This window comes from Aulonocara sp. 'chitande type north' Nkhata Bay, linkage group LG12 (genome assembly GCF_057382095.1).
Source record: "Aulonocara sp. 'chitande type north' Nkhata Bay isolate Kocher_YH1m ecotype deep benthic linkage group LG12, A_spYH_male_GT1.1, whole genome shotgun sequence".
In the NCBI taxonomy this organism is placed as follows: Eukaryota; Metazoa; Chordata; class Actinopteri; order Cichliformes; family Cichlidae; genus Aulonocara; species Aulonocara sp. 'chitande type north' Nkhata Bay.
Genome location: NC_141355.1, coordinates 13,474,203 through 13,494,539, shown reverse-complemented (window position 1 = coordinate 13,494,539; position 20,337 = coordinate 13,474,203). Strand labels below are relative to the sequence as shown.

The 20,337-nt window shown below is 38.9% G+C and overlaps 1 protein-coding gene across 4 annotated transcripts in view; it reads left to right on the top strand.

Annotated features, from left to right (window-relative positions):
- The first annotated feature begins 227 nt into the window (after positions 1 to 227).
- ncor2 (nuclear receptor corepressor 2) overlaps positions 228 to 20,337 on the top strand; it is a 91,495-nt gene continuing 71,385 nt past the window's right edge. For all 4 annotated transcript variants that reach the window (XM_086313626.1, XM_086313625.1, XM_086313624.1 and 1 more), the window contains exons 1-3: positions 228 to 486; positions 17,970 to 18,165; positions 18,875 to 18,990. In XM_086313626.1, coding sequence (XP_086169752.1) covers positions 18,061 to 18,165; positions 18,875 to 18,990 — 221 coding nt within the window. In that variant the 5' untranslated portion in view covers positions 228 to 486; positions 17,970 to 18,060. The remainder of the gene's footprint in view (positions 487 to 17,969; positions 18,166 to 18,874; positions 18,991 to 20,337) is intronic.

Sequence of the window (20,337 nt, the reverse complement as noted above, 5' to 3'; positions counted from 1 at the left end):
TACCGTGTATGCTTTATACATATATATTTGTTAATCACCTAAATAGCACACCTACAAATCTATTTGGAAAATTAATCATAACATTTTATTTACCAATGAAAATGAGTCATGCCAAATTACTATAATTTTGAATATGCTGTGGGCATGGGAAATGTGCAGCGCTTTGAGTAAAGAGGAGGAGCGAGAGAGCTTATGGACCTATTGAGAAAGACAGAGGCGGTTCATCCCTGCTATGGTCTCAGCAGCAGCAGCTCAGGGAGTAGTACTAGACCACTGTGTTGTGCAGGAACAGGCACGACGTATCCGAAAACCGCTAGCGGATTAAATGAAAACGAAAACTACTCTTTCATGTGGATTAATTCCGGGGAGAGACGTTTAGTCGAAGCGAGAAGACTTTTAAGCGAAATTGGACCGAGTGACGAGGATTGGGACGTTAGTCACAGTGCGATAACACCACCGAATGATTTCTTTTGCCCCGCCGCTAAGGTTAGTTAGCTTTCATTGCTCGCTGTGTCCATTGGTTTTGGGGGGGGGGGGGGGGCGTCTGTTCTGCTGTTGGATGACGGGGTCCGGCTATTCTTTGGAGGAGAAACAGCAGTATTGACCTTTTCGAGTCTCTATGCTGTGCTATAGTTACATGACCTATCAGACCTGTATGAAATTAAATGTTTTCGCGGTGTTCGACTAGCTGGTTACCCATCTTGCCACAGTAGTGCTAGTTGGCTGGTTATTCCCAGCTAGTTAATTATTTTATAAATCCGGAACACGTGCTACATGGCTAGGCTAGGCTAGGCTGGCTAATGGCTAACCAGGGTAGCTTCCCAAGCTAGCTGTCAGAATGACCGAGTAGCCAGCGCCAGTTTTATTCAGCTGAATTAATCATACACTGGTGGTGACTCGTTACTGACGCTATTCCACACACAACACGACCAATATCCGACAATATTAGTGATTGTCAACTTTTTACTATACGGTACCAGAAAATGGGTTCAAGCTAAGTCATTTAGCCTGCTAACTTGGCTATGCACAATAGCGCCCGGTTTGCGTTTGTAAACACTGGTTGTACATGAAGTGAACGTAATGCGCTGAATCGGCTTTAGCGGGGACGAATTGGTTTGTTGTCAGATGGCTGATAAGCTATATTTGGCGTGCAGTAGTTTTGTAAGCAGCTTGATGTCAAGTCTCTAAAAACAAAAGTAAAGGGAGTTTGCGTTAGTGTTTGGCTTCTCAACATTGCTGCTGAGTGAGTATACTTGCTGGAGTTGGACTGGGGTTTTTGGACCTCTGTGTATTCTCCGGTAAACTGCATTCCTGTCTCTACAGTCAGTCTATGTAATGATAGTCCGTCATAAAAACATTCTAATTTTGGTGGCTCTAAGTAGTTAATCGCTATTGAGACACACCTGTTAATTCTGTAAAGACTGAAAACACTTTGGTTGGATACCTAAGGTAGTGAGTTACAAATAGTTTAAAAGACGTTTTCCTAATATTGAATGCTAGGGAGGACGTTCACCTTGATGGTGTCCTTGTTCTCTAAAGTTATTTGTTCTATAGTGTATATCTTCAACTCTTGTAACACGTACTGTAGATAAAAGCCGATTATCAGCAATCAAATAATAGGCATTTGTCTTGTGAAATTTGTGTTGCTGTGATTGTTCCCTAAGAAACACAAACTCATATTTTGTCTCATATCTTACTTTTATGTGCCTACGTTTGAAACGTGTGGGAACACACAATTGCGAACATACATAGTGGTATGGTAATGTATATTTAAAAACTTGCAAACCTTAAACTGTAACTGTCTGGATATCTGGGATTAAATGATGTATTTACTGATCTGTCCTCTCTGGTTATAAAACGGGGTTTTCCCCTGGATATAGTTTGACCAAGTTGGTAAGCCACTTTGATGCACTGTATCACGGATGACCAAAGAGTCAATGCATTTTCCTGTTTCCATTAGTACATAGATTATGCACGTCACCAATGATAAAAATAGTGATCTGTGGTAAGACCACAGGTTTGAAGCAGAGCTAAAAAAAACAACAACAAAAAAAGGAGTTGGACAACAATATGATGAGTGTGTTTGTGTAAAGCAGGCAATGCCTTATCACAAATGAATGAAATGTGTTTCACTCAAAATCAATCAGTATTAAATGCAATCCATGTATTTATTTTGCATGTGTTATAGCTATTCCAGTGCCTTATAACGCTTGTGTGATAGGTTATGCTAAACAACTGATTGCTTTAGATTACTTCCTGTCAACTGAAACATCTAACTTTATCAGCAGGAAGTTTTCCCGTTAAACATCTGGTACAGTGCACAAGTCAAATTGGGACAAATTTCCATAATATCTAAAGATAGTTGGAAGATAAATTAAGGGAAAGACCCTCTGATTCATTTCTTTTTCACTCTGATATTTATACATCAGATCCCACCCCTCCCCCAACACTAGCATGGTTTAACCACCCATTAACCACCTACTGCTCCACATTGCTAATTAGCATAAGCAACATGAGCACATGGGTAGTTAGGATATTATGATGTATGTGTGTGTGTTACTGAAGCTATTTTTATACACATGCTCTTTATAGCAACAAGGAGGGTGTTTTGTTACTGAAAATGGCTAATCAGCTGTTTCGTTTAATGCCATTTTCACCACCAACGTTGGCTAATGTACAAATAATGTTCCTGCAGTTACCAGTAATGATGAAGCAATCCCTCAGTTTCTCCGCCATAGCTTTTATGTAATCTTGTGATTGTCTCATTCATGTAGTCATCCTTGTTTGTTTGCATTTACATTCATGTATTGGATTGAAGCCCACGCTGTTGTTAAAGTAATGACAGTAATGGCTGTGGCAGCAGGTCGGGTGGGGGAAATATTGCGCCGGTACTGCGTCATGACACCGTAATATGTTATTTCGGGGGCTTCAAGCTAAGTATTATTAGAAACAAATATCATTTTCCTAAGCTTCAGCCCTCAATTTTTCTGGACAGCTGCATATTAAAATCGGTTGGACTGGACATTTAATGTCCTCTAGTACAAATTCTGTGTGATGTTTGATTGCGCAGGTTGTTTAGCTTATTTAGTACATTAATGTAAAATCACTCAATATTACAAGCAGTTATAGTACTTGTAGACACTTGGTGTGTGATCAGGCAGGCTGAAAAGCTTTTAAACCTCCTAATAATCCATAATGCACTCAAAATCAAAAATCTAATTCTGATGTGAATCCTCAAAATTGGAGTCTGTATTGCATAGTGTCAGGATTGTAAAGAGTTAAATTTGAGTGAGGCGATATCTCCCCCTTTTCCAGAAGGGTAATGGGGGCAGGAGATAATCCCGTGCTCTGCATGGAGCCTCAGGGAGACCGTTACACCGCTAGTTCAATTTCTTCTCTTATTAAGAAACACAACAGAGTTATGAAACCGGAAAGGGGAAGTTCTTGCTCATTTCATTTTATTTCATTGTGAAAGATGAATCCTTACAGTAAATTCTTGTGGGAAGACAAAGCACATTGCATCGCCATAAATCAAAGATTTCCATTAAAATTCCAAATGTCTTTCTTTCATAATAATAAATGTCACAAGTTCTTTATTTTTTATTTATGTGACCATTAGCTGCCTCTGATATAGCAGGTAATCTTCCACAAACAACAAAATATACCATATACAGGAAGAGCATGTGCAACACATCTAACTCTTGTAACTAAAATCATATTCTAGATGAGTTAAAAATGGTGTTATAGTCAGAGTAATGTGAGCATTTGCAGTACATGCATAGTAAAAGACTGCCTCAAATTTGATTACATTTTTTTTCTTTTTTTGCATTTGTTACATTTGAACTGTCAGATCAGTCTTGAATACACTCCAGACACATACATGGGCAGCTGGACACCTGATAACAAACTAATGTTCTGTTATACTACTTTGAAGTCAACTTGTTCATGCGTAGATATTGCAATGTACTGTAAATTTTCTATAGATTTTGCATGGTTACCCCCCTAAATAAACAAACAAAAAACATGAACATCCACATGGATCTTTGCAATCAAATTCTAAACCTGAGTTGATCCTAGTGGACTTGTGGATGTAGAAAGTATATAATGAATGTTTGAGACTTGGGTGTAGTGCCTAAGCATGTTTTTAATTTGGGGAAATAAATATTAAATATTTGCCAAAACACCTCAACTGGGTGTTTTGGCAAATAGGCAACACCATGGTGGAGATGGTGAACCCAAGTGAAGCTATGCAAAATACCTTTTTGTAACTCAAATCATGACGCGTGTTTAAAAGATTTACAGCCCTAACCACGTTTCATTACAAGGCTTTGCCTTTTCCTATGCTATCATCATAAATAAGAATGTTTTTAATGGCTTGCTGGTTAAATATATGCTACACTGGCTCACTGTTCCTTCTCATGGTACATATTTGAATTACAGGAAAGTACGGCCTGGTTATAGTCCAATTTTAGTTGATATTTCTTCAGCACAGTGCACACAAGTTTTGAACTGAAGTCATAGCGGTTGTTTCTTCACATTCTGATAGTGGATTTAGCACAGCAGGCATATTAGGCAAAACAACGTCTGTCTATATACATCCTAACTGCTAGCTTTATATGCTGTATGTCTTCAGACTTGACCAATCCTTGTAAAAATGAAGAAATGTACAGATATGTATTCATGGACATGTATGAATGTATGTAGGTAGGCAAATGTAATTTTTTCTTGATTCGGACTCAGTTGAGTGTCCTTAGTGCTCTATAAGGATTTTATTTGGATTTTAGAAATGGTATTTGTGGTATGGGAACAACACTTGCCTTGTACTTGCTTTTTGTTGGCCAGTGTCAAACCATGCATATACATTCTTAATCAGATGTTAACAGCTTACTAGATCTGGTGACATTTGTCCACATGCAATCCAACTCATCTGTCTGCTTGGTGTGTCAGGGCTGTAAGCCACTGTTTTATATCAGCTAAAGCCTTGATTCAAATCTCTACCCGAATCTTGGCTATACAGGCCAGTTGGATGGAGAATTAAATCACAAGTTCACATGGTTTCTTACCCTCATAATGCAGCAAATCCAAGCAGATGTGACTTTTCCAACACTTAGCACTTGACACAGCAAATTAAATGTTTATTTACTCTAACTGCTGCACAAACAGAGTGATTATAGGGAAACGACACAAGTTTAGTACATGGTGCACTTCATGAACCCTCAAGTTTACATGTGGAAACCTAAGAGAGAAATATGAGGCAGTCTCTGTAAAACTGCCTCACAGGCTCTTTCCCTCCTCCAACCCAGTTTCCTTCTCACTGGATGAGTAAGTGCAGCTGTCTAGCATTTCTTGCTCACTAGTGGACTGCACCTGGTAGGTTTTGTGTGTGGAGAATGTTATGCATGACTCAGTGTGATAGAATATTATGATCAAGCACAGCTGGTCTGTTGCTCTGCTTCAGATTACAATCTAAGTGCTATTGAACTGGACAATGGTACCACCCCAGCTCTAGTGGCTACATGGGGGGGGGCCGAAGTTAGGCAGCTGTGCTATTTTTTTTTAATTTTTTTATTTTTTGTGATTGCAAATGGAAAAACTTGTTGTGATGTGTTGTTCAAAGAAAATGTCTCTGATATTGGTTATCCTGCAGCTTCAGATTTCTGCCCTAATCATCTAAGTAATCTAATTTTAACATTTAGGCAGTTATAGAGAGGAGGAGGTTGGGCATGTTCTGTCTGCTGGCCTAGGGATTGAAAGGGTATGGAGGTCAGACCGATTCTGTGTCCATCACCTTGCAAAGTTTAAAAACGGGAGATCTATTCTTCAATCAGGAATTTGTGTTGCTTGAGAAGTAACCTGTAAAATTCCTCATGTATAAACATTGAAAACTGATTGCCTATCTTGTTATAGTAGACATTTATTATTTTTTTTACACTCTTTAGGGTGTTCATGTTGACCTTTATTGTAAAGTAGTCTATCAGGGTTTTAAACAATACCTTATTTTTTGGCTGTTTGGCTTTTGTGTGTTTGTGTTACATACAAAGTACTTCCAGAATAATTTTGTGGTATATAGGCTGTAGATGATGTTGACAGTTGATATGGCGCTCTATCACTGCGTTAATGCACTACCTGTTCCTGTCAATTACAAAAACTGTATAAACAGCAGTCTAAACTGCTACTATTGTTTGTATTCATGTTGTGGCAGTATGCATTTCTAGTGGGGTTTTTTGGTATGTGGAAGAACACGTTTTATAAGCCCATGCTTTATCGTAAAACACTTGAATCTTAGGTTAGTAACAAGAATTTTTTTTTTTTTTTTTTTTTTTTTGAGCACCAAACTTCACTTCCTTTTGTTACAATGATCTATTACAGGAATCGTTGTATCTTTTCCTTTTTAGGTTAGCTTGCTCCTTTTTATTAAATGTCATGAGTTTCTCTTTTAGTTGGTGACTTTGAAGATTAGACATGACTGCGTTTTAAATACGAGAGAATATGATCAAATGTTTAATGTTGAGCTACTTAATTTACTCTTTTTTTGTTTCATCGATACAATTATGAAGATAATTAAATGGTCAGAAAAGATACTTAGCACTTCTTATTGTGTTGTAAAACACCATCTCAAAACCTCTTGTGATACACCTGTGTTTGGATGCTGTTATTAGAAGGTAGTCATTTATTATTCATAAGGTGTTCTGTTTTGATTTCCCTAGCTATGAAATATTCTTGCTATTAAAACCAGTCACCCATATTTAAACGCTATAAAAGAGAGCCAGACAGCGGATTAGCAAAGATTAGAAATGGCTCTGTGGTAAGTGATTCACTTGACTCTCTTACGCAACACAGATGACAGCATGGTAAAGGGCATTTTTCTTGTTTGTGTGTAGGCTACCAGTGTGGGTAGTGTTGCATTTGCCTCTCTGATTAGCCCAAGTTTTCTACTAAGAGTGTGTTACAGCGTTGTTATTTGTTTTTTTTTTTTTTTTTTCCCCCATTAAAGGATGTTAGTTAGCCAAGCTGAGAGTTGGTGAACACATATCAGCTGTATTCCACTGTAGAAGTGAGAGGTATGAAAGTGTAATTACTGATTGCGTGTGCTTGTGTGAGAGGACTGAACTCCTGTCTTGACATGTACCTTGGATCCATGACAGTGCAGTTTGGAACAAATTAGTCCTTTTGAATGTGCCTGTACATCAAGCTGTTGATATGACATCTGGTCTTTGCTTTGTAATGTTTGGATTTATTCCCTGCTTAAATGGTTCCCTGACTGTAATTAATTCAAGCTTGTGTGTCATATTTGGGAGCGGTGTATTGTTTGTGCCATCTGTGTCAATACTGGAGGCATGTATGGACTTTAGTATTTGGCAATACATGCACGATGTCAGTGTACATGCATAGACACCTTGTCATGCACAACTGGAAGTTCTATGAAGCTGCTATCATGAGGGGCAAAAAGGCACTCGGGTTGCATGCTGCCATACTGAAGAACATTTCAAAGTTCTTGAATAATTAAGCAGCAGTGCAGGGGACGTAGGTCAGCTCAGCAGACAAGTGCACTCCTCAGTTTTATTTCCTGCTGCTTAGAATTGAGAGCTGAATGTCAGGTGGACTTTAAAGAGCCAATGGAGAATAAAGGGAGATTCATAAGTTAAAGCTTCATGTTATCATGTCCCACACAGCTGGGAAATAACTTTGTGTGTCAGTAACAGATAAATGATATTTTGTACTCTAACAGTAATGGCCGTACAACAATTTCTGCATAAAATGTAAACTGTTACATGAACAATTCCTTATCTTTACTTTGTGAACTTTACCAGACAAGTTATGAAGGCGGAGTTGGAGTATTGTTGTGCATTTTTTGACATTTCTGACCTGAATGAATAAGGTTTATCTAGACAACTTGAATTTATATTATTTAGTTCAGATTTTTGGATTTGCCTCACTTGTAGTGCATTTGCATAACTGTTAATTTTACAAGTATGCTCAAAGAATAAATGAACAATATAATTTAGCACTGTGATAGAGAACTTGAGTTGTTTCCAGTGGTTTTACTTACCTACTTACCATTGAATATCCTCGATAGGCCAGTTTTGGCTGATAAAATCCAGAATGCATGTGATAATACAACAGTCGGAAGCGAAAGAAAGTACCTTTATATCTCGGACATAATGCAAACACTTAGCAGAAGATGTAACCATTTAGCTTTGTCAATATACAAACTAAAACATGGCTTTACATAGCTTCCAGGTAGGAAACATCAAGCCAAATTTGAAGTGCCTTTGGCCTATTTTCTATCTGAATGCCACCAGATGGTGATAGCTGTGGTTGCAAAAAGACGTGTGTTTCTATGGAAGTATACGAGGAAAAGCTTTCGTATTTGACTTAGTAAACGATTTCCTGCTGAGTTTATGGTCTCAGTCTCTCATTTGGGGTCGTATTAAAAATTGGGTTTATCTTGTAAATCTTGGTCACACTGTTTTGAAGAGTAGAATTATTTGTGGTTTACTTATTGGGTCGTGACTTCTGCTTCACAAGCCGTCAACCAGCCAGCAAGTGGTTTCACAATCAAACCCTCCCCTGCCTGTCACATCTGAATTTTGAAACCAAGATGGCGACAGCAGAAATGCCAATCTTGAGGGTTCAAAACTAGACTTTAGCTTGGTTAGTGAGCTTCACTTTTAAAGACAAAAAAGCTGCTAATTAGTGCTACAAGACTATTAAAATGCTACACATGCAGGGCAGCAGTCCAGTGCAGTAGCTTGAATTGTCAGAGGAGAGGGACAGACATTGGTTTTCGTGGCCTTTCCTAGCACACCTGTCAGTCAAAGAAGCCATACAGATATCCAACTACCATGTATTTAGTTGCTTTACAAGGGGAGAAATAGTCATAGAGATCCAAGTTGCTTTTATTTTTATATATATATATCTATCTATCACACACACACACTTTCATTTTCATTTGTTTTGTATGTAGGCGTATTCCCGTAAACTCATTCTTAGGCACTTATTAAGATTTTTGTTGATTCTTCATAATGGAGTTACCAGAGAAATTACGTAAATTTTGCTTCCCTGGCGTCAGCATGTGTGAGTGAGCAGGAGGGGAGTATCTTTTAGATCCTCAAGAGTGTTTTGGTTGAGTGGCTTTGCTTGCATGATTACAGGGAGTCATAGTTGGCAGTGTGTGAAGGCCTGTGTTCTACACTGGGCAGCAGGGAGGGGGCAGGGCGAGCCTTATGTAATTTCACACAATGTCGCTGAAGCGGCCAGTAGCGAGGGAACAGGCAGGAAATCCAATAATGGCTCTACTGTACACCATAGACACAGCTGGATGACCACATCTGGAGGTTCAGGACAGCCAATCGCTGGTTCTGTTAGTCTCTCACCACCTCCTGGCTAGTCCTTTCCTGTCAGATTAGTCCATTTTAAAGTCTGTGTTGAAATGGTGACAATGATGCGTGTAGTTTATTGCAAAATACAAATGCATTTTTTCTTCTTCTTCACATTCTTTTTACCTTATGTCTGATACAGCTATCCTAGTGGATTATTCTGAGTAGTTATATATTTTTCTTTTGGTTGTTTACTGTGGGTATAACAGTAGGTGAATCATAGTGGGTTTTTTTTGTTGTTTTTTTTTTAACTACACCTTTATACTAATAGCTTCAGCATACCAGTCTCATAGAGGTTTCCCTTAAAGGTGTGTAGCAGAGCATCTCCCAAAGCTAAACTACTAACATGGTTTCAAACCTAAGTTTTACCTTTGGAAAAGGGGTACGTACTTTCAAACAGCTCTCAGGGATGACTTCCCTGATGGTTCTCTGTAGCAAACCTAGCAAATCTAGTGCTTCACTTAGCTTTTGGGCTAGGGTCCAACCCTAAATTGGCAGCAATACTGAACCCTAATACCCACCAAATCTAAATGTTTTAAGATTTATGAGAGTTCTGTAATTGGCTTTTCTTATGAGAACACAGTACTGGCACTACAGCCTGAAATAGACATCTAAGCAGCATTAATGTTAATAAGTGTAAAATATATGTGATGCATATGCAACAAATTAGGTGACCTACGTTTGACACATTTCTTTTCAGTGCACAGAATATCAAGGCTTTTAAGAATCGTATTGCATTGTATGGCAAGCATTATTTTTCTACTTTTCTTGTCAAACTAAATGGCACAGTAGGTTTGTGTTTTAAAGGACCTTATTTGGGTAGCATTACATTGGTTATTTTACCTATTAAGAGTCATATCAGTGAAGCTTCCTGTGCTGTTTATACTTGAATACTTCCACTTTCATTTTCAGTCACGGCATCTGAAATAGCTTTGTTGTTATTTTTTTTTTCTTTTTTTACTCATGTCTCATGGCTGCAGGTGTCTTTGTTTCTAATCATGCTGCTGTTAGTGTGATAGGCAGTGCTGTTCCGTCAGATTTAAAATGAAAGGTCTGACAGGCTGTGGTTAAGGGTCATTGTACCTCTTTCTATCAGGCAAATTACAGCTGTGTCAAAGTTGACTGTGGGTGTTCACACTTTTTGCACAATGTCTTCAGTTGCTGACTGTGTGTTGTGACCGCAGATTTCCTTTGTGAAAGTCAAGCAGGGGTAGGCTGCAGTGTTTGGGTAACTAGGGTAACTGCTTTCCTATGTGGCAGCTAGCAGTGTTATCATTAGGAAAGCTTCTAGCATCCTTGCACCTATTGCCAGATTAAGATCGAGTACATTCAAAAATAAAATGCAGATTCCGGCCTGATTTTCAGACATTTGAATGTTGACATCTTTGTATGTTATCTCTAAATTAACCAAATTTGCCACAGTGTGCGAAGTATACTTCACCTCTTAGCCTTTTTGTTCACAGCGCTTTTTAAAATAGACACAGAAAGCCAACATTAGTGTAAGTTTAACCTTATTTCAAGCTGAAAACTCTGAGCAGTCTTTCTGTTTTGATGACATAGGAGGGCTTCACATACGTGGTGGTCTGGGTGTTAGTGATAGATGGATATATCTTCATATCCCCATATTCATTACTAGTCCAAACATATTGAGATATGCCAATTCTGATGCACATTTCAAAGCCTAAATGCTGAACACACAAGAAATCTGTTTTTGACAATTTAAGCCACACTGGTGACTGCTTTGACGTGGTGTCTAATAGTTTGGAGCAGTAGTTAAGTAAATGTAAAATTCCTAATAAAAACCTAGCAGTTATTAATAAGTTTGGGTGAGTCCACTGTTGCGGAAAAGAGGGAATATTTTTCACAGGCGCGCTGTTCCTCGTGCTGCCTAAGAATAATTGAAAGCCTACTGATGTAGTACTTGTCACCTTATGAAAGCAACACCAGTGATTGTCTAACTAATGAGAACCGCACCAGCCTGAGTCTCCAGCTCTCATATTTAATTAATGCATTAGCACACCAGGCAAATACCCTCTTCATTGGCCAGATGCCGCTGATCATCGCATATCACACGGGTTGTCTGTTGGCACAAATCGTGCCTGTGTTCTTTTTAAAAAAAATTTTTTTATGGCTGTCTTAGATTAAACATGTACTTACAATAAGATATTTCTTGCATCATGACCTCTTTACAGCATTGATTTTTATGTCGTCATCCTACTTTTTAATGGCAGCAGTCTACCTTGTCGTCATTGTTTTGATATTTCAGCCTGGCACTAGAAATGCTGGTGCACTTTGGTTTGGATCTTTTAAGTGTTTTTGTTCTGAGATTAACTGAAAGGTATTTACAATCACCTTCTCTCTTTTTCTTTTCATTTTACTTTTTGTAGTACGTCTTCGTCTTGGCGTTTCTGTTCATGACACGGGCCGATCAGAATGAATTATTTAAACAGTGAAACAAGGCAAAGTCATGTCTGGGAAACATCAGTGTCAAGAGAAACCTTTTTTTGTCTTTAAATATAAAACGAAGTTGGTGAGCTCACTTGGAAATAGTGTAATGATTTCCACTGTATCATCTTAGGATGGGCATTGACCTTCTTTATGTCTTTTGACCTTAAAAGATCTATTTGGGCCTAATTGTTAGGCTTCAGTGGATTAATTGCAAGGGCTCTGTTTCTGTGTTAAATTTCTGTGGATGGGGAATGAGGAAAAATGTTGGAGTAGAGCTGCATGAATGTGCAAGACTATGCTAAAGTTTCTCCAGATTTAGCTATAAGACTGCAGGTCCCCCCTGCCAAAAAAAATAAAAATAAAAAATAAGAGCACCAGAGTTGAAAAATATGAAATCATGTTATGACTACCACAAGATGTTAAGGGTGTCCAGTGACATTAACCAGACCTGTCTCAGATCACCTGATATGTCTGGGCAGTTCGTACATCTGAAATGTATTTTGCCAATAACCATTTGGTGCTATATAAAGACACAGGAAGTGCAAAGATGTGTGAACAGACTGGTTTTTCTCCTCTCACTGGATCAGCTGCAGACTGGTAAAGACCGAAAAAATACATGGACACACTCAGGTTAAAGTCCCGTTGAAACACAAGCTTACACCACTTGTAAATGTTAATACAGGAGTTTACCAAGACTGTAGGAGAGTGTGCTTTCAGTACCTGTAAGAAATCTTCTGCCATGTAGATAAAATGGTTTTGAAGCTTCTAATCAGGACGTCAGGGAAGCACAAGGTTGTTTTTGTTTTTTTGTTTTTTTAGGTTAATGTGTAAGAGAATCTACTGTGTAATGGTAATCGAATTGGTTTAAAATTAACAAAAATGACAGTACAGCATCTAATTTGGATTCACAGAATTTTCAGAAGATGTAACATTTTTGTGATTTATTTAGTTATCGGAACGATAGAAGACATCTATCGGGATATGAGATTTTGGTCATATCGCACAGCCCTAGTGGCCACATTTTTCCTGTCACTTAGATGAATGCTGCTTTCACTCGCATCTCTTTAAAATACAGGAAGGTCCCAGAGAGGCACTCTCTGGGTGTCTGAGCCGGGTAGTGAGTATAACAGCCTCACCTACTTGTTGTTTACAAGTGGCAGCCAATCACAAGAAAGTTGGCATAAAGGAAGGGGTAAGGGAGCTAAAATGGCCTGTTTGAGATGGTGGATGAACTGAGGGGATACACTAAGACCCAGTTTAGGATAAACACAGATTACCTTGAACTGTAAATCATGCAAAGCTACTTCAGTTCAGAATAAACATATGGAGCTGGTAGTGAGCTTACTAGGTCTCTGCTAAGGATACAATTACAGCGCTGTATCTTTACATGGCAAATAGTTGTTTGCTTCTATTTTAGTATTCACAATCATGTATATAAAAAAATCCTTTAATTTTCTCAGGAATGAGGACAATCAATTGTGCTCAAGCTACAAAGTCTGAGCACACCGAGATTTGAATAACTGTTTATATCAGTAGAATGAAACTGTTGTTTGAAGTCTGCCTTCTGCTCCACTTGAAGACTGCAAGCCGTCTGTGTGCTCTGTGCTAGTATTTCCAAAGCCATTCCTAAAATGGAGAGGGAGGGTGGGGTGTGTGGGGGTAAGAGGATGAAATATTGGCTTGCACTGCTGAAGGTTGAGGCCCACTCTACTATGTGGAAAAGAAGAGAGTAAAAAGAGAGTGGGGAAGGAAGGCACGCTAGAGCGAGAGAGTGAGGTGACTGAGTTCATTTGCAGCATTGGAAGCAAGCCAACGACTTGCCTGTGGGTGTCTGTAGCAGTGCCAGTGCATGTGTTTAGCCCGTCGCCTGGAAGGCCCCTTTCGCTTCAGAGTGGATGTCAAAGATCACTCATTGTGTTGGTTCTCTCATCTTGATTGAGGTTTTTTGTTCTCTGCCGATCTTAGGGCTGCTCAATTAATCGAATTTTAATCACGATTACGATCTGGGCTTTCAACGATCATTAAAAATGACTGAGCCGATTATTAGCCCCTCCCTCATTTATCCGCGACACCTTAAAGGCCGTCTGTGAAAATATTGTCGGGCATAAACCAGTCCGTGGCGCAAAAAAGGGTGGAGACCGCTGATTAAGAGGACCCGAGGGAAGCTTGGAAAGCTAAGCAGAAGTTATTTGGAGAGTGACTGCCGTTGGTTGAAAAGAGTTTAAAAAAAAAAAAAAAAAAACTTCAGTGGTGTTGCACACTATTTTATATTATTTTTTTAAAGTTATTGTTAACCCTTTAAAGCCGGTCAGAGCAGCACGCTCCGTTTTGCGTAACTATTGTTAAATCCCTGTAGAACCTGAACCGTGTAAGCTAGCGCAATAATTTGTTTTGCATATGAAACCGGAGGAGTTGTACTTACATCTGATGCCATCAGCTTGTCCTAGGTCACGGTTTCGTTCCACATATAGCTTTGCAAAAATTGCATAAAAAGCGCTTGCAGGAACAAAAACATAATATTCCAGAAACATGCTTTGCCGTTCCTATCAGCTGTTCGTAACACTTCCCACAGTAAAATGATGCACATGCTGTTTTCTTTGCAAATTTGCATCATAGGATTGTTTTTTGTTTTTCCTGCAGTATATAAAAATTGCTGTATCTCCAAAATAAAACTATGAAGACACTCAAAATAAATTTCCTGTGGTGGGAAACTATTTTTTTTGCAACTTTATTGTATTTAAAGTTTTGAGGGATAAACCTCTTAAATTTCTCCAAGTAGAAATATATGTAAACAAAACAAAAGCGATTTTCAATTTTTTTTGTAGTTTATTGCACTTTTTTGCAATTTATGTAATTACTATGCACTTAATGCATACATATTATTAAAATATGGGCTATAACAGTTGTATTGATGTATAGCAACTTGAAATGCTCCCACAAATGGCGCTACAACATGTAAAAAAAATAATAATATAAGCTCTGGTGGACTTGGTTCTATGGTAGGTCTTAAAGGGTTAAATAAATATCGTCAAATAATCGTGATCTCAATTTCAGTGAAAATAATCGTGATTATCATTTTTGCCATAATCGAGCAGCCCTAGCCGATCTTGTGACGGCCTGCAGACTTGTTTTCTCACTTCTCAGGGGAATCTCTCTGAACACGACAGTCATCAAAGAGAGGTTTCTGCGTGGGTAGGCTCATCTCACCCCGTTTAAGTCTTTCTGGCCTCTTTTTTTTGACCTTTTATTTTGAATAGTACACATTATGTCAATACAGTAATAGTGTCTTAAATTATTTAAGGGTTTCTGCTAAAGGACTTTCCCTCTGTGGTCTGTTTACTCAAGTCTGTCTGACCAAACAATGAGTGTGCACTAGTTTTGTGAAAATATTTGAAGCCACAGTTTAGACTGCGAGACACAAAGGCACAGTCTCTAGTTGGTGTGAGACTCTGAGCAGTGTTTTCCCATCTTGTGGCCTCTATGAGCCTATGTTTACAGAGCTCCTCTGTTTCTTACAGTCAGAGCCATGTTCAGCCTTTCGTAATAGAGCCCTTTGCGTAACTGAAATCAAGTGACACTTTGTGTTTGTGACAGTTGAACAGGAAGGAAGGGTAGATAGTGCCCCTCTTTGTGCTGGGGAAAAAAGACTCAAAATCATAGTCAGACAATGGAGACTGGCACAATAGTACTCTGCCCAAAGTAGTGCTGTGATTTGGTCTCTGGTTCATTGTGCTATAAAAAGTTCTACTTTATTACCAGTTGCAAAGATTATTACTCAGCCTGTCCCAGCTGAGAGACTTGAAAGGAGCTCACTATGAGGAACTATAGCCAGTAGTTGCGGTTTGTCATGTGACGTCATGGCCACAATACTCAAGAGTTGTTCGCCATATTGAATGTGATACAACCACCGGCTGCTAGGGAACAACATGTATTCCCCGACTGGCTGGCAGCGGTTACTGAAGGCTTCTGGCTGTTGCTGGATTAAATCTATTGCTGCACCAAGTGATTCATTTGGTTGCTTGCAGATTGCAGTGATTGACTGTAGTTTTTAATGTTTGTCTGCCATTACTTGCTAACCTGCCAGCTTTTCTGGAGCAGCCCAGCACAATATCGTTGCCACTTTCCGTAAAATAGTGAACATTAATTTTTCGTTGTAGAGCCAAACAGCATATTAGTTTTCCTTATTATCTATTCTTTAATAATTTAAATCTAAAATTAGACTAATCTCAGTGTAGGCAAAGTGCTTCTTTCTATTACTCAAATTAATATTCCAGCACTAAAGAAATTAAGTACTGCTGCTCAGTTAACAGCCAGTAGCAGTAGTTAAGGCTCGATTTGTTAATGCAGTATTGGAAATGGAGGGTTCCACATAGGATATAGGGCATGTCTTTCATATGTGTGTCATCAATAAAATTGGGAAGTAACCAAATGAAACAAGATAATGTGTTTGTAGTTTCTGTTCTAATAGTCATTAATTTATCAAATCACTAAACATTGTTGCATATTAAAGTATGAATACATAGTTGGTATTGCTTATTTCATATGTTTAATAACTACTTATGTTTGTTGTTAAGTGTTTTTGCATAGCGTTTTTTAGACTAAAGTAAGAAACTACTCTGTGTCCTATCTTGTCGTCGAGCAGTGAAATGCATTTGGACTTGTTTTGAGCGTTTGGCTCAGTGACAGTGGCTTTCCCATTCAGTTTACAAAATTGCAGTGCACTTAAAGCACTTTGCTATCTTGTCAAGATTTCGATCAGTACCCCTGTTGAGTGCCCATATTTCACCATGCCTCTTGTTGTGCGCCACACACAGCACTGAAACATGAGCTATGAGAGGGAGGCGTCATTAGCCAAAGCCCTGCAGAAATGGCAGGAGGCCTAATTTCTCTGCTGGCAGAAGTCACAGGGACACATGTCGCAGGCACTAGTCCATCCACTACTACTACTACTAGCAAAGCAGGCTTGTAAGTGTGCCTGAGAATGACGGTGAACATCATGTGGAGAGTGAAATCTCACAAATAAGACTATAAGTGTATCCATCCATCCCATTGAGAAACAAATTTCATATGTATGTATGTATGTATGTATGTATGTATGTATGTATGTATGTATGTATGTATGTATGTATGTATGTATGTATGTATGTATGTATGTATGTATATAATTTTTTTTTTTTCTTTAATTTTTATATTGCAAATATGTTTTCCAACATCTGCTATAATTTGCATGGTCGCTGTAATGAGGACAGGGCAGTTATTCCCTCTTTTTTATGGGGTTTTAAACCCAATTACAGGGTTGCGGCCAGTGCATTGCAAGTACTGCATGCTGCCACCATTTCTGAGCATTTGCATTGCAGTTAGCATGTCATTAGATGATTCTTTTTTTCCTTTACCTTGCAAAGTAATTTTAACTTATTCTTCTGTATGTCTGTCCTTGTGATTAACACCTGTTACCTTTAAGTAACAAATTCTCTTCACTTCCTTCCTTGTTGCAGGAGGTGCCTGAGGTCCACATATATGTTCATAATGATAACATATATATTATATTAATAATTAAAGTTGTTTCAGGCCTATGTGACAGACCTACCTATACCTCATTCTGTAGGTAGCACTCAGGGCTGTTTTTACTTGTATGTCCATTTTTTTTTAAATTTTTTTTTATTTTTTTGGGTCCATATATGCCATACTCCTTGTGGATGTGACCACTCTGGTTTACATAATGTCATCTGCAGTTAAAATCTAGTGGCCTGACTCCTGAGACCTACATCTCTATCTGGAAATGAGTTATTTATGTTGGTCCTAAAACCCCATCGCGCTTGGAGTATTTTTACTGGCTGGTTGCTTGTCTTGGCCGGTGTTGTCTGCAAGTCCTCCGTGTGTGGACAGTGGGCCATTCAGTAGGCTGTGAATGAGAGGTTGGGTCTAGCAGGTGCAAGGATTCTCACTTCTTTACTAAGGGTGGAGCAGCTGTGGTAGGGATGTGATGACATTCTAAGATCTCTAGTTTTTTTTGGATGTACTATCCAGAAAGCATCAAAGAGCTGTGCTTACAGCCAGTTTTGTGATTATTCTATTGTTGAGAGCAATTCCACTGGCCTAACTTTCAAAACATCTAATCTTTTTTCTTTTCTTTTCTCATAGGTTGCAGGCTAAAAGAAACGGCCGATAATGTGCAGCATCTGCTCTACAGCAACACCCACTTCCTGCCTGTAGAGGAAGCGGCTGTGCCAGCATGTCCTCTCATCCCCAGACTGTGCCGCCGGGCCGGAGGACTGTGGACACACGGCACCTGCCAAACCCCGCCACTCTACCACTGCAGCTGCAACGGGCACACACGGTAAGGGGCCTTACACACAATGATTTTAATGGGATCACTTGTGTTGCCTTTTTGTTTTGTAGGGAAAAACATTTGAAAGATGAAAACTGTAGTTGTGGCTTGGCTGTTCCTACTTGGATATTTGGTAAACAGGATTTTAGTCAGATCTACTGGAAAGGGCTTAACCCCAAAGACCCCCATAGGTGTTTTTCCAGATTACACTGCCGTAACCTGAAAATGGTCCCCTCATTAGATGTTTGAGTTGAAAGTTCATGTTTTTGTTATGGAGTCGGCATCAAGGCCTTCCGCATGATTTCCACCACATCTCCTAATTATCAAGATTATGTTCTTCCACGCATCGTCGACAAAGCTGTCTGTGCTTGAAAGAAGAGGCCTCTGGCTGACGTAAAAGTTCATTCACTGACCTTTAGTGTTTGCAAGGCTTTTTTTTTCACTTGAATGACAGGAAGTTCCAAGACTTTAGGTAGGCCACCATTAGTTTAACCCTGCTGCTCCTTTATGTCATCATATTCATTGGACGATGAAAGTTGATGGAATGTGTGACATATCGCCAACTGACAGAGAGCTTAAGATAAAAGATAAGAAATTACAGGAGAACCAAGGCAGGAGACTTTTTTTGGGGGGAGGTATTTGTGGTTTTCTAACACTAACATTACGTGGTGTTCTAATGAGGATGGAGTTTCTATAAGATTTGTTGTCTCTGTTGTAGGATGTCGGACTGGTTGACTACCCCTCTCATCATAGCAGGGAATACAGTCCCCACCTCACCCAGCCCCATCGTCGTCGACCTTCTTTGCTTTCAGAGTTCCAGCCTGGAAGTGAAAGGTAAGGATGCCTTCTTCATGAATATGGTCTATCCCCTCACGAGGAACACATTTCTCTAATTTTGAAACCTACCAGAGAAGATTTCTCTTGGTCTTTTTTTTTTTTTTTTTTTTTTTTTTTAAACTGCGTGAGGTCACTGATTGCAATTGAATGTATGTGTAGATATAAAATTGGTGTCGGTGAATGCCCAACAATGTCTACTACAAAAAATATTTTAGGTTAACATAATTATAGCTTTTGCTGAACAAAAAAATGCTATTGATGTATTGTTACAGATCATTTCAGCATCTGCCACTGCTTTAGTTTTATTGGTGACACCATATTTTTATACTAGATGCACATTTCAATTAAAAAAGAAAGAAAGAAAAGTAATTCATCCTTAATAGTGTAATTTTAGAAATGTGGGACTGAGCTGTAGTAGTAGATGAAAGTCAGAGACTTTGTGGTGAATGGGGAAGATGTCACACATCAAGGGAGCGGCCTTTTGGGCCGCCAGCTCTGGATATTGGATGGATGGATGCTTATGTGGCATTGCCAAATTTGATGAATTTGTTCTTGTTGATTGCTAGCCACAGCCACATAGAGGCTTCTTGCAGACAGCATTTGTTATGCAGTATTATTCTGTTAAAGCCTGTGCCTGTTAACCCTCCCCCAGTTTAATCCTTATGTAATTGGCATCTGCAGCCGTTCTTCTGTAATGTTGTGTTAAACTGCTGTGCTGGGCAATGAAGCTTGCAGAGGTGGGTTTTTTTTAATTTTTTTTAATTTTTATTTTTTTAAAAAAAGCTTTTCTAATCGACCAAACAGTAAATTGGCCAAAGAATTGTATGAGTAGTACCTTGTCAATGCAGATGCAGGTCTTGTACCTGCTAATGGTCTTTATTTATATAATATAATCTCTTTTTGAGGATGAAACTTGATGAGTACTTATAAATAATTGATGTGCATGATATGAATTTTGCATGACGCACAGAGGAAGTCACAAGAATTTTTTTCCTCCTTCAGTTGTTTGGCAGATTTTCTTGCATGTATTAAAACATGCATGGAATACAAAATGTAGGCAGACTTTACTAGAAATCAGCTGACAGATATTACATCAGTCAGGAGTAGGCTGGGGTCTGTCTTTCAGTATATAAATCATCTTGTGTGTCTGACATGGCAGACAGCAGATGGCAAAATGATTCTGTAGCACTGTGGGGCTGTGGCATATTTTTTATTTTTATTTTTGGCTTATTTAAATGTCAGTCTGCTAGCATTATGGTCTTCACTGTATAACAGAGAGCTGTGCACTGGCCCCATTTAACAGTTATTAGCTTAGCCCGCAGTGCGGGAACATTGGGTCATGGT